Source organism: Lampetra fluviatilis, chromosome 24, assembly GCF_964198595.1.
Source record: "Lampetra fluviatilis chromosome 24, kcLamFluv1.1, whole genome shotgun sequence".
Taxonomy (NCBI): Eukaryota; Metazoa; Chordata; class Hyperoartia; order Petromyzontiformes; family Petromyzontidae; genus Lampetra; species Lampetra fluviatilis.
In genome coordinates, this window is record NC_136298.1 from 4,510,366 (window position 1) to 4,524,457 (window position 14,092).

Genomic DNA, 14,092 nt, shown 5'->3' on the forward strand with positions numbered 1-14,092 from the left:
ACAACGACACGGCAGTGGAATGTTTCATCTTCTTGGTTCTTTCGGTAAAGTTACGTAGAAGGGAAATAATAAAATAATAAAAATAAACATAATAAAATAATTATCACGACGTTTCGGCCACAACGCAAGCAGCCGTCCTCAGGTGAAGAACAGGTCTTAGAGTCGCGGCATCTCTTCAGAAAGGTGAGAGACTCGATTAGCTATTTATATTTTATTATTATTTTATTATTTTCCTTTTACGTGACTTTACCGAAAGAACCAAGAAGATGAATCCCTGCAGTCACGAAAGCTTTAAATCGAAATTTAACGGCAGTGGAATGTTTTCCCGCTCTACCCTCTGCTGCCCACCGCGTAGTGCTGCAAGCCCGATGACAGCCTCGTTGTTGGGCATGGTGGTCGCCCATCCAAACGCTGCGTGGGCCCAAAACCTGCTTAGCTTCTGGGATCTGAAGAGATCGGGGCACATCCTGCTTGATTTGCTCATCAAAACTTATTTGATATTTTTGGTACATTTTTCGGTGCAGATTGGTCAAGAATACCACGATGTTTGTCATTTATACGTTTAGTTTTTATACGATTGCTTGTTTTTTTGCGTAATTTTTATTTTCTGATGTGTTAATTTACATAATAATGGATAGGATTTAGCCCTTAATGTGATTACTCATAATTATTGTACAACGTTGTGAGATGCAATTAGCATGAATTACACTCTTTAAAACTTAAATTATTGTTGTTATACACAAGGCAGAACACTCAAACTTGGTACGCACAGGGTGGTGCAAGTTCCCTCGTGCGTGTGTACGTTTCGAATTTCATGACAAGTGAAAATGCACGAATATTATTTTCGTTATCTGTTGTGGTTATTTTTCTTAGGATCCGTTTAAAAGCAACGACCCCTTCAAGCCAGGAGGAGTTACGATTGGCAAGGCCTCTGGTGAGTTTGCCTGCTACGCATTGGGTAGCTCTGCTGAGTTGGGCGGCCAGACGGCTCGGCAGTAGCAAAGCGAAAACAGCTCGCAGTCGGAAGGTTACGAGTTCAAATCTAGGTTTTTTGGATTGGCTCAGCCCATCATCCGTCCATGTCCCGTAAAATAAGTACAACTTAGTGGAGAAGTCAACAGTGATCTATGGAATAGCTTCACCCGCAGCCAGGGAATGTGGAATTTCCGGCAGTGGCTCAGTGCTGTAAACAGGATATGAGCACCGCCTCAATGCTTATTTGAGCAGCAGCAGGAATTCACTTTGAGTGGTGTCACCATGGAGGGGGAGTTGGGAGACTCTTTGGCCATGTTAGGTGGATTTGTCAGCTTAGACCGTTGTTTAGCGTCGGGCAGTGACAGCTAAAGGGTTGAGGCTCTGGCCCTACTTTTTGGCCATGTTGGGTGGACCTATTGGCTTGGATCAGGGAGTCGGCAACCAAAATAACAATTCGGTAAAAACAAAAAAGTATATTTAAAGAGCCACAATGCACTGCGATGAATACGCGACGGTGATCCTTGATCAATCACTATCACGAAGCAGTCTTTAAAGAGCCGCACCGCGGCTCTGGAGCCGCAGATTGCCGACCCCTGGTTTAGACCGTTGCTCTGAGGCTCTGGCCCTGTGCTTAACTTCGGTTCATTGCTTCTTATACCCGCAGCCAGTGACCCCTTTGCGACAGTGGATGGGTTTGAAGATTTAGGCTTTGGCGACTCTTTTGCCGACTTCAGCCAGATGTCGGTAAGTGACGCACAGGGCTCAACACTCTAAGGCGCTTGTGTGCACAGACAAAGATCCCCCGTGTAGCCTACGGAGGCTGGCACCGAACATGAGGGGGTGGCTGGCCAGCACCACGCCTGGCCACCTTTGTCTCCCCAGTACTATTGCATTAACACCGCACCACGCACTCATTCAGAATCAGAATCTTTATTTAGACTGGAAGAATCCGATGAGCTATGAAGCTCTTTTTCACAATTGTCCAGTATATCTAGTATGGGTGGGTTGAAGTTGAGTCGACCTAGGGGAGGTCTAGGCCCAATTCAGATAATCGTCACCGATGTTAGCCGTGAGCAAGACTTGAACTCGGGTCGCTGTGTTCGGAGTGCAGTAAGTGATGTTGATAAACAACTTTTACGGCTAATAAGGCACATAGGGTGAGTGGTTTGGTGAGAACGATTCTTGGTCACATTTGTTTCAATGCTGCCGATGTTCATAGAAACACCGCAATAGGTACTGATTCAGATGAAGACACTTTGGGCCACCTGTAGCATGCACTTGAAAGCCTCAAGCACCGTGCGCCACTTTTGAACTTGGCCATGCATTTAGCAGAATTGGGCTGTATGTGGCACCTATTAAGGACGAGGTGGTGGCGGAGAGGGTGGTGTGTCCAGAACCACGCCTGACCACCTTTCCTCCCGCTCTGTGGTGCTGACGTTTGCACACCGCACCACTTCACCACGCAAGCACGTAATGTACGCACAACGTGAACAGCAGCGGCATTAAACAACAACAGTGGTAAGGACAAACACCAACATTGGTAGGGGTAATACCACGGAGAGAGGTGACTCTTTGGGCAAGGCCGCTCGATATGCCCGATCAGACCCGTTGCTCCGGTTTCTCCTTTCTGATTTTCCCTTCTTGCCCCCTTACCCGCCCAAACCCCGCCCCCCCCTCCCCCCGGCAGTCGCCAACCGAGAACTTGCCTACTGAGGACGATAACAACGACGGTGCGGGCACGCCGCCGGAGCCTCCGCCGCGAACTGCCGCGGTCTTCGCGGGAGGGCAGCCGCTGGCCTCCTCCTCAATCGCCGTGGAGGAGTGGGCTGCGCTGGAGTGGGATGCGAAGGAGCGCGAGTCGCCTGTCGTTCCACCGCGCAAGAGCAAGACGCCCAGCCCCGTGGCGGTCGCCCCCAAGGGTGCGTTAGTGGCGACAGCAGCAACAACATTATCAGCATTGTCAGCAGCAGCAACATATCAGCATTGTCAACAGCAGCAACAATAGCGGTAGCAGCAGTAGCAGAGACACAAAAGCAGTCGGCGCAGAAGAAGTTGTTGTAGCAGAAGCTACAACAACTTCCTCTGCGACAACAACAGCAACACAACTCACAGCGGTAGCAGCAGTCAATAGTTGTAGTCTCTTACAATGGCTCAAATTGCTGCTCATGGCTAAAGTGCAGTTTTCCAAGGTCTGGTCAGGTCAGCCCTAAACTCAACTGTATCATTCTAAATCAACCTCTCTTCCTTGCAATTTTGACACCGCCTGCATTTTCCATTTGCCAGTTGCCTACAGGCAGAGCTGTCGTGAACACTGGTACAGTAATTCCTCGTTTGACACAGTAGATGCGTTCTTAAAAAGTGCCACGTCAATGCAAATTTAAATCACATTTGCACTTTCACATCAGCAAGCAATCATCCCATGGCGGTACAAAGAACTGTGATGAGGGTACACCACCACTACGTTACTGTGTCATTCCACATTCTGGATCATACGCAGAATTTCTACACCACTCAGCCGCGCGGCTCAAGAAAATCGTTTGTTGTCAACTGCTCAGAAACCGCGTTACAACAGTGCACGTTCTGAGTTGTGCAAAAAGCATTCCCGAATTGAAGAACCGCGTCATAGCGAAAAAGCGTTGTAGTGTGAGCACCACGAGTTATGCGAGGACTTACCACACAATTTCGGACAACCAATAGCCACCATTCGCCATGAATTGACGGTGACGTTACCACGACGCCTGCTCCAGGCCAGGTACACTTTGACAACACACAGAGTCGCACAGAGAGACAAAAATACATACAGGGGGAAGGAGTTGGCACTGAACTGCATTTAAATCCAGGCTCATGAATAAACCTGGTTCTCAAGAGGAGCAGGTTCCATATATGGCTCCAGTTCTCACCTGGTTTAATTGTTGAACTCGTTTTAGCCCGATCATGAATTACTGCATCAAATATGTCAGATGTTTTTGTTTTTCTGTTAATTTCGCCTGGGCCAACTTCTAACGGTTAACATCGTTTTATTTTTATATATATATAAGATAAAGATAAAGCCCCCGTATAGCCTTAACAGACTGTAGGGGCAAGTGCTGTTAGCGAGCACCTATGAAGGCCAGAACGGTACACAAGGAGGTGGGTGGCCAGCACCACGCCCGACCGCCTTTGTCTCCCCAGTGGCGATGTTTACACACCGCACCAGGTACTCATTTAAGGCTGAGTCGACCTAGAGGAGGCCCAGGACCGGTTCAGATAATCGTCACTGGGTGTTGGCCGTGAGCGGGAATCGAACCCGGGTCACCAGGTTCATAGCGCAGCGCGCTAACCGCTACACTACCGCTCCCCATATATACACACACACCTTCACACACACACATATATATACACACACACACACACCTTGACACACACCTTCACACACACACACATATATATACACACACATAAGGCGCCTCAGTGGCAAGACGTGAACTTCCTCACCTAGTATACAGGTCGTGGGTTCTTTCCCGACCATTACGCCTGCTGTACATCTTGAGTTTGAATTTTCCTCCTGTGGTCACGTGGATTTTTCTTTGGGTCCTCCACATTTAGAAACATGCATTTCGATTATTTGGCTGCTGTAAATTTCCACTTTCACTTGTGGCTAGGTCACTTCTGAAAAAGAGCTATACAGCTCAGTGGGCCTTACCAAGTAAAATAAAAAATAGTTTATAGTTTTTACATGTATAAATACACATTTACAATTGGTTGTGGATAGTGCAGAGTGATGTTATGGTTAGGGTTAGAATTATAAGCTTAGGATAGGGTTATGACCCATTGGGATTATAAAAACTCATCATACGCTTTCGTGGTACATTATGATTCATAAAATAAATAGGCCTCCGTTTGTTTCTGCCTCCACATTAAAAGTAAATATTGTTTTAGTTCATGAGGCGAGGGGCTTTCCTCACGAATATTTCCATTATTGCACTGTATATGAAGTGCTTTAGGCCAATAACATCTGGAAAACCGGCTATATTTGTTTTACAAGACTGACTCCTGATGAGACCCGGAAGGTCAGCACTGATCCAGAGTTTTTCTTGTTTGAACAAATGCTGTTGGATAACATTACTCTGGAACTGATGGACTAAAAAAAAATATTACATTTGTATGTGTGGAGACGAACAGAGATCTAATAATTTATTTAACCATAGGGGTGGATCGGTTGCACGGTAGTTAGCGCACCGAGTTATCAATCCCAACTCCATGGCAAGTAATATCTGAACCGGACCTGGGAACCCCCTTCACCAAGCTGCACTGACGATCATGGTGAAGTATGGTCAAATGATCTCCCTTGACTGATACAGCAGGAGGCTTTCATTCAGCAATAGACGGACAAGGGTATTCATATTTACGAGTAATGCTTCACAACATATCTATGCATTATTGCTTGTTCTGCTGGCTGGGTCCCCATCGTTTCGACAAAATGCCCTTGACAATAACAACTGGCCTCCCCAGCAGTCCATGCGTGTTTAACGAGACTGCCGGATGAGAACCTGAAGAGCGAAACTCAGTCCTGAGCTTTCTTTGTTTGAACACATTCTGCAAGATAACATTTTACTCTGGAAAGCCCTGTTGTGCTAAAATAGTTTTTTTTTATGGAGAGATATGAACAGATGTTGATTTTCTGACTTTATTACCCATTACGATATTAGGGTTGGCATAAGTGCTGGGATTATGTCTACGGTTTGGGCTGGACTTATTGATAGAGCTCATGTTGATACTGAGTGTATTATTGCAGCTTGCCATTATGCGCAGGATATGATTTTTTATTACTGCTGCCACTGCTGCAATGCCACCACTTGCCAACCATAACATCTGCCCTTCCCTTGGTAACGTCGTAAGCTTTTGCAATAATATGGGCAGTGCCACAAATTCGGCAGCTTCACGGTCAAAAGTTCACGATCGTCGTGATAATAAATATCTACGGGGTATCATTTGGAAGGTGATTAAATAGTTTTTTTTATTTGGATTATTTATGGAATAGGTTTATGACTTGACTTTGTACTATGAAACTAAAAAACTTTATATTTTATTTTACTAGATAAGGACGACTGAGCTATGTCGCTCTTTTTCAGAAGTGACCTGGCCACAAATGATAGCTCAATTAAGTGGCTTATCACGTGGAAATGTATAACAGCCAAATACTCTAAATGCATGTTTGTAAATGTGGAGGGAAAATTCTGAGTACCCTGAGAAAAATCCTCGCCACCACGGTGAGAACATACGAACTCCACAGGTCGGAATTGAACCCACGACCTCTTGTATACCATGCGAGGTAGTTAACATCTCGCCACTGAAACTGAATGCACCATCACCCCGCCATGCGTGAAAAAGTCAGTTCGACTGAGAGTACGCCCGACACAACCGTAAATTATTTGCGACAACGGCAAGCAGCAGCGTTCGACCACAATGTGTACGTGAAAATCTGTTGCAAATCTATTCGGTGCTATTACTCACAAGCCCACGTTTACAGCTCTAAAAATATAATCAAAGCACACGTACAGCCCGATTCTCAATCCACTGCTGGATGAGGGCCTCCCCACCCGATATTGTTCATGGTCGTTTTTGACCATACTTCACCATGCCGCTCGGTGCAGGTTGGTGAAGGGTGGGAAGCATGGACGTGGGCATGTAATGGAGTACAATAGGCGTTGATGCACTGCCCTCTGCTGTCCACCATATGCAAATCACACCTTGTCACGCATTTTGTGGCAACGGTGGACTGAAAGAATTTACAGTAGGAGCAAGCTTATGTGTCTAGCATTCTTGGTGTGGTACAAAGGAAGTAATCATGTACTGCGTTGATACATTAACATATGTAAATATACACAGTATTACACAGTGTTTAGCGGGATCTTTGACTTTAAAGTTATTTGGTTCGCTAATTGTGACGTGTTGCGTTTTTAGAGGAAGTTCTGTCGCTCAAACGCAGCGAGTCAAGATCTGACAAGGCCGAGGTTGAACACAAGATCAGCAACACCTCCAGCCCGGATCCATGCACAGGTGGGAAATCTCTTCATTAACCAGCCATGCCCCATGTTTTATAACAACAACAGCAATTATAATCACAACAATATCAACTCGAGATGCTGCGCGGTGTTCGCTCGCTCTCGTGGAGAGAGAGGACGACCGATGAAGAAAATACAGTTACAGAAACGTGGACGCTTGAGGAAAGGGGACCAAAGACGTGAAAGAGTGCTTGCGTAAAGCAGCATGTGGAGGTGGGGGGCATGCTTCGAAATACTGATGGATGATGATGATGAATGTGTCCGCGTGCGAAGGTGTCTCCGGTGTGGGCAGCGACGCCGTGAAGGCGTTGGGGAAGCCGGGAAGCTTTGACGACCCCTTCGCTGGCTCCGACCCGTTCGCCTCCAACTCGCCCAAGAATCCGGCTGCCAACACAGGCAGCAAGTTCCCAGCGTTCAAAAATGTGAGTTTTGCCACCCGCCTGTGCGGTGTGTCGTCCTCGTCAGAATCGCGAATCGACATACACCCCGCTGCATCCAACCGGGCAAGTGTCCTCGGGCGACAAAGGTGGCGCTGGAGGGCCCGTGTTGAGTTCCAAGCGGCAAATTAGTGTTGTGTGTCTGTGCGTGTGCCAGTAGTAGCACCATGGAGGTCAGCGCGCACTGTGCCACGAACCCAACGACCTGGGTTCTATTCCTGGCCAAGATTGAGGACGGTGTCGAGTGGTATCTGAACCGGTCCTCGGTCTCCACTAGCGTTACTCGGTCAGAATGAATTACCTGGTGTAGTGTGTAAGACATTAGTACTAGGGAGACAAAAGGTGGCCGGGCATGCACGAGTGTAAGTTCTCCGCGAAGATGGAGTGATGGTGTAATCGGCTCGTGTGCTGGAACTTGACGGACTTGTTCCCAGATCTGGGGTCAATTATAAGTGCAATTGCACAACAGTACTTTTAGCTGAAAATGACAATTACATTGTGATTGCAATTCATTAACAACTGCGATGTGTGCCGGGCGGACTGGTTGTTGTCGCCCTGCACGTGCTGGAGGAGGAGGAGGCTGTCACATGGCTCTGTGGCTACGTGGACCAACGTCCACTCGCTTATAACATTGACATTCTACATAAGTATTTAATTACTCATTTAACTTGCAAATCTGGTGCTCTCACTCTACAAGTCACGCGTAAAAGCATTCGCGAAATACATTAACGAAACGCGCCATTGTAATTGACGGCAGGTTTTGTTCGGTGCATCGTGATTCCCGCACCTTCGATTACCACGGTTGGCAACATACGATGCGAAAGAGGTGCAACATACGTGCATACAGCTGGCGACGGCTTGCGGAAGTCATCGTCCAGCAGTGACGATAGATCACGTCTGGACGACAGTGAGGATGATTCGCCCCTCGGGGTTTATCCTCAGCTGTAGCTCGCCCACCACCAAGTGAGGTGCACACCACCAAGTGAGGTGCACACCGCCCCAAATGGATACTGATTTGCCCGTCCGTCTGCGTCCGTGCCGTATGTCCGTCCGTGACGTTGGGCAAGCGCAGATCGTGAGCGAGGAGGACCAGCTGGCGTGGGCCAAGCGCGAGAGCGAGCGCGCCGAGCTGGAGCGCCAGCAGAGGCTGCGCGAGCAGGAGCAGGAGGAGCTGGAGCTGGCGATCGCGCTCAGCCAGTCCGAGTCGTCTTCGACCGCCTGAGCCGCGTCGAACCCGGACCCCCCCCCCCCCACCCTGACCTCGTCGTTGCAGCTCCCCCCACCGATCTCTCCCCCTGTCTCGTACTCTCTCAAGCTTCCCCCCACCCCCTTCCCAGCGGCTATCCGGCCGATCCCGATGACGATTGCTCGCCGAACGCCCGTCGGTGCGCTTTACGACAGGGGTGGAGAAGCTACGGCCCACGGGTCAGGGTTCGGCGCGGGGCTTCATTTCATCCGGCCCACAGTCGCCACACACAGTTGGCCTGCCGCTTCTAAACGGGGCGCTAAACGATATTTATCCGTCACCGCAAGCATCTTCGCCGCTCTTATCGGGCACTGGGGGGTAGAGATATTTTAAACCTGGCTTCGCTCTGATCCTAATTTTTGCTCGCCAAGTTCCTTTTGTCCACCGCGTGGGCTTTTCGCGGTGACAGAAGGACACTGAGGTGTGTGCGAACGTGTGAATGTGAATGTATGGCTCTGTCAAAGCTTGAGGTAAAGGTTCTCAACCTCCCGCTTTAAGGAGGAAGCGTGAAGAAACGAAACTATTTAAAACTACTAAACTATTTTTAATTTTACCAGGTAAGGCCCACTGAGCTGTGTTGCTTTTTTCTTGCAGAAGCGACTTGGCCACAAATAATAGCTCAACTAGAAGTGGTATATCACGTGGAAATTTATAGCAGACAGATAATCGAAATGCATGTTCAACCTAAATATGGAGAGGAAAACAGGAGGACCCGAAGAAAAATCCACGCGACCACGGGCAGAGAGAGACGCGCAAACTGCAAATATGCATCAGCCGTCAAGGGTCGGGATTGAACCTACGCACTCCTCCATACCAGGGACGGAGTTCTACCGTCGGATGAAAGACATCGACGCGGTGAATCGGGGCGTCGTGGCAGCTAGATTAACGTACCGACAGATGGTGGGACCGAGGGTTATCACGTGAATATTTTTGCGCGTAAGTTTAGCAGAATAACTTTCCTCCGCTCCTTGTTGTGCTTTTTAACGAACTCGCGGAAATTTTGACCGAGGGCGTTAATCGTGGTTTGGAGAAACTCACAAATACAATGCCTAAAAACGTATTTATTAGTATTCGATTCAATTAGAATGGCTGCTATTTCCCTACAATATTCTCTACATATTTCCACACGTTGCATGCTTTAGGGTAAGGGTTTCTGCAGCAGTTTAACATGTTAAAGGCATCAACGTGTAAACAAAAAGGATGCGTCTCATACGGTTTTCCCGAACAATTTTAATTGCTCTTTAGAGGTTTATCAGTGTTCATCAATATCTGGCGTATTTTTGAAAAACCACCTTGCAGTGGCCTTCATACGCCTAAGATTATGAACTCTATCTCGTATACATGCATCTCGGCATTTATTCTTCACCGAAAATTTTGAGCGAGAGCTCCGTTCGTCCCTCGTTAGCGAGGTGGAAAAGGGGGAGTGCAAAGCATCGCCGAAGAAAGGCGTGTGGACGAGACATTTTTCAGAAGATATCCTCCCCGGCGTTCGTAGCTGCGCACGTGGTGGGAGGTGCTGGGATGTCTGAAGTTGAACTTGCTGCTTTAAACCTCCACTACATTGAATGTATGTTTCATTGGTGCCGCTGCCATTGAGTCGGGCTTGGTTGTTGTGTGTACCCCGTTGGTGGGTGTGTCTCTATGTGTACGTGTGTCTATGCGTACGCACGCGTGTGCTCGTGTGCGTGGGTACGTGTGTGGGTTCGATGTCTGTGACGGTAGGTGTTGCCGGTCGCCGTTGTTGAAACGTCTCTCCTGAAGCTCCCCACTCCTAGCGGTTGTTGTCCTCTGTTCGGGTCCGCCCAGTAGTTACGTGTTGCTCGCAACACACACAGGCCCTGGAATGTGCGCGTCGCTTCGTTGTGTTCTTGATGCAACAGCAACATGTGCGTGCGCACATCCTGTGTGTCTCGCTCTCTACATCTCTCTGTCTTATCAGAGTGTTTCTGTCCTTGCGTTTCACTCCGTGTGTATCCGTATCACTCTTTGTCCCTCTCTGACTACATATTTCTGAGTGACCGTCTCAATATTTCTACGTTTGTGCTTCTCCTTGCCTCTCTCCCAGCCTTATCCATGTCCGTGTGCGTTTGCCTCTTCGTGTTGAAACAGGACTGCTTTTAGATCAGCATCACGTGGAAGGGAGATTTTAATTGAGTCGCAGGCCGAGCAAGTCTTGGAAAACTGTGGACATTCTAGCCACTTGCATTTAAGCAATCTTAATGGACATATCAGCAGTGGGTGTATTGGGTGGCTGGGAGATTATGGTGTTTTGGGGATTCTCAATACATTCATTATCTGGCTCATCGGTAACATGAAACATCTTATTGTGGACATTAAGTCTCATTGCAGACCTGCTGTTACAACGTGACTGCTATTCCTGCGTGTGGTGTGACTCATCATCATCGTTTCGAGGTCCACTAAAATAGGTACTCCTGTGTGGGAAGTCATCAACATGCTTTTAACCCATTGATAGACTGGTTTTCGCCATGAGAATGTAGACGTTATCCCTTTGTCAAACGGAGCCGCCAAATGCTCATTGGAGCGTCAAGACACATTGATAAATCTCATACACTCCAGTGCTTCCGTTTTGCCTGACGGACTCATTGAAGCTACAAACCAACTCCCCCCCCACCCCACCCCCCATATACTTCTTCAGCGCATTCCGTTGCATCGCAGTGCTGCCGACTTCAATTCACGCGCCCGGTGCGATGAATGGTTTGCGCCGTTCGTTCGGTAACGCCGCGTTAGGGTAATAATGGGGCTTCTCAAAACTCCCTCGGCCCTTTCACCCCCCCCTCCATCCCCCCCCCTCCAACCCCTATCACAGCCGATCCTTTCACGTTGACCGATCAACAGACGGTTAAACCGTGGTAAGATTTGCCCGTGGCGATGCTGATGAACGCACGGGATTTAGTTGGGGGATTTTTTTTTTTGCCGAGCTTTGAGTTGCGAGCACACGGATCGTTCAAACCTGTGGCTTGCGCCCCTTGCCGGACACTTGTGAATTCAGTGACCGTGCATCCGACGGTTTCGCTTGAAAAGAGGGCGACGTAGCTATGGTCTGAACCACTTCCAGATGCAGTTTGATCGCAATATATATAACTGCACAGATACTTGCGTTAAGTGTCACGATGGGCAGCGAGATGCTCATTACATAGCGCGGACGTCGGGCGGACTCGGAGCGAACGAACTTTTCACCCACGCCGGGGATGGCGACGGTGCCGCTTTGGGTGTCGCGAACGCAGCCATCGCCGCCATCCACGGGCCACATTTCCTACAGCTGTGAATACTTCATAATGAAGGGGGGGGTTCTTTTTGGGGGGTTATTTTGCGTAAATATGTAAATGTCGTTAACCCGCCACCGGCCGACGCAGCCAATTAGTAAGGTTTGTCGTGTTAACAAAACGTGCCAATTAGTTAATAGTTCAGCACACCCCGGTGTGTTGAAGAGTAAACGCACAACATTTACAATTTACTCTCCAGCACACGTGCTGTTTGTGACAAATCTCACTAATTGGCTGTGTCGGGTGGTGGTGAGTTAAAGACACATTTGTATGCGATCTAACCCAACAAAAACACCTTTATTACGAATAATATTTGTCGCGAAAACCTGCTACGTGTTAAGCTGATGAATTGCTTAAACCTTCGCACTGACATTCCAAATACGTGTTATTAATTCGGGCGATGTTTGGAACCTTTTGGCGGCGGGGGGTTGGCTGGTCCTTGCTTGTGAAAGACAGCCAGCCCCGTGAGCGCGGTCTCGCACGAGTATCGGGGTAGTCGCCCGTTCTCGACACGGACAGAGAGACGGAGAGAGACCGCTCACGGGACGTGCGGCGCATGCTAACGCGCGCGGTAGGTTCGGATGGCGGGTCCTGAGTTTCGTGCCCGTGACCGGTTCGTTCGGTGAAGGTGAAGAAACGATCAAAGGCTGCTTTAAATGCAGCCCTCGGTGGTGGTGGTGGCTATCAGCCGCCGTTTGAGGAGTTGGGAGGGGTTAAGTAGCTGTCGCTTGCGTCTCTCCAGCCGACAACTACCTGCTTTATTTATTGGGTGGGTTGAGGGGTGGGGGGGGATTCATGTATACAAAGGATATAAAGGTGCGTAAAAGCACTTCACACGGATGTCAATAACGGCATAATGCTGTGAATAGCGCTGTACACTGCAATAGCGGAGCCGCTCGCTCTAACACTCGAGACCAGGCCTCTGGATTGTCAGAGCTAAACCTTGCACCCTAACCATGACCTAGGCTGTACTCTGCATGTGTGCGCCCCCTCTGTGTCAAACGGTTACTCTCGGTGCTTAAATAACCGCACGTGGGAAGCTATCGCGACGTCACAAGAGTGACGTGTCATCGTCCTGTGACGTCCCTCGCCGTCAGCTTGGTTTGGCGCACGCGGTGGTGTGCTGCTACCTGCGAAATGTCTTCGTCGCGAGCCGATATTACAACTGGGGTGTACCTTGGAATAAATGCGAAAACACACCACACACAAAAGCTAGCTAAACAATGCAATCGCACACCGCTATGGCTTGGTTGTAGCCGCTTACCCCTGGAGCCGCTTGTATATGAGATGCTCGTGGAAGCTGCCCCGGTAGTCGTCGAGCGGAGAACGGTGGTCGATGGCGTTCAACACGTCTCGTGAACGTTGTCTGTCGCGTGTGATGTTGATTGTAGGTGGAGAAGCGAAATGAAATCCTCGCCGTAAGTTATTTTACCCAAACAATGGCATCTCGCTCCAGGGAGAGCCGCGCATCATCGATGATTTAGGTCTTCAGAATAAATTGTCTTTGAGTCGAGGACTGATACCTTCGCAAACTCGCACCCCAAACCCCCTCGGCTATTAAAGAGTCCAAAGTCGCCTGGCGTTCAAGGCAGAGGCCGTTTTCTGTTGTGCTCGGTGTGGCTTCCGAGAAGTTTTAGTTGCAAGTCAATGAGATAAGGAAACGGAGGAATACGTGCCGATAGATTTTCTTTTCGTAACCTATGGCTCACGGTCACCTTAAATCCAGACCTGGTAAAGACTAACCACTTTGCTTTCTTTTGCAATTAGGAAAAAAAATGTTTTAAATAATATATATACTGTATAATGAACAGGGAAGTGTGGCGCACAGAGATTTTGTAATGATGCATAAACACTATTACATAAGCCTGTTTGTACACTTAATATCCGAACTGGCTTCTCTCGGTGTGCTCAAAGTGTGGTTTTAAACTGCCCATGGGTTGTTGATGTGGTGTGAGTGTGTGTGTGTACATGCACCACGAAGGGCCCTGTGTATATGTGTTCAATTACCCAGCATTCGTGTGCGTGAAGTCGTTAATCCTACCTAATTGTATATTATACACTGTTCATTGTTAAATAAAGGTGCGTATGTTATAAAGTGAGCCGTCG

General features: G+C 48.4%; 1 protein-coding gene across 5 annotated transcripts in view; it reads left to right on the top strand.

Moving 5' to 3' along the window:
- The window catches only part of LOC144941087 (uncharacterized), an 85,027-nt gene extending 70,942 nt beyond the window's left edge, over window positions 1-14,085 (top strand). For all 5 annotated transcript variants that reach the window (XM_078867544.1, XM_078867542.1, XM_078867543.1 and 2 more), the window contains 6 exons: window positions 874-934; window positions 1,640-1,719; window positions 2,663-2,894; window positions 6,919-7,014; window positions 7,293-7,441; window positions 8,529-14,085. In XM_078867544.1, the coding sequence (XP_078723670.1) occupies window positions 874-934; window positions 1,640-1,719; window positions 2,663-2,894; window positions 6,919-7,014; window positions 7,293-7,441; window positions 8,529-8,678 (768 nt within the window). In that variant the 3' untranslated portion in view covers window positions 8,679-14,085. The remainder of the gene's footprint in view (window positions 1-873; window positions 935-1,639; window positions 1,720-2,662; window positions 2,895-6,918; window positions 7,015-7,292; window positions 7,442-8,528) is intronic.
- Window positions 14,086-14,092: the final 7 nt, after the last annotated feature.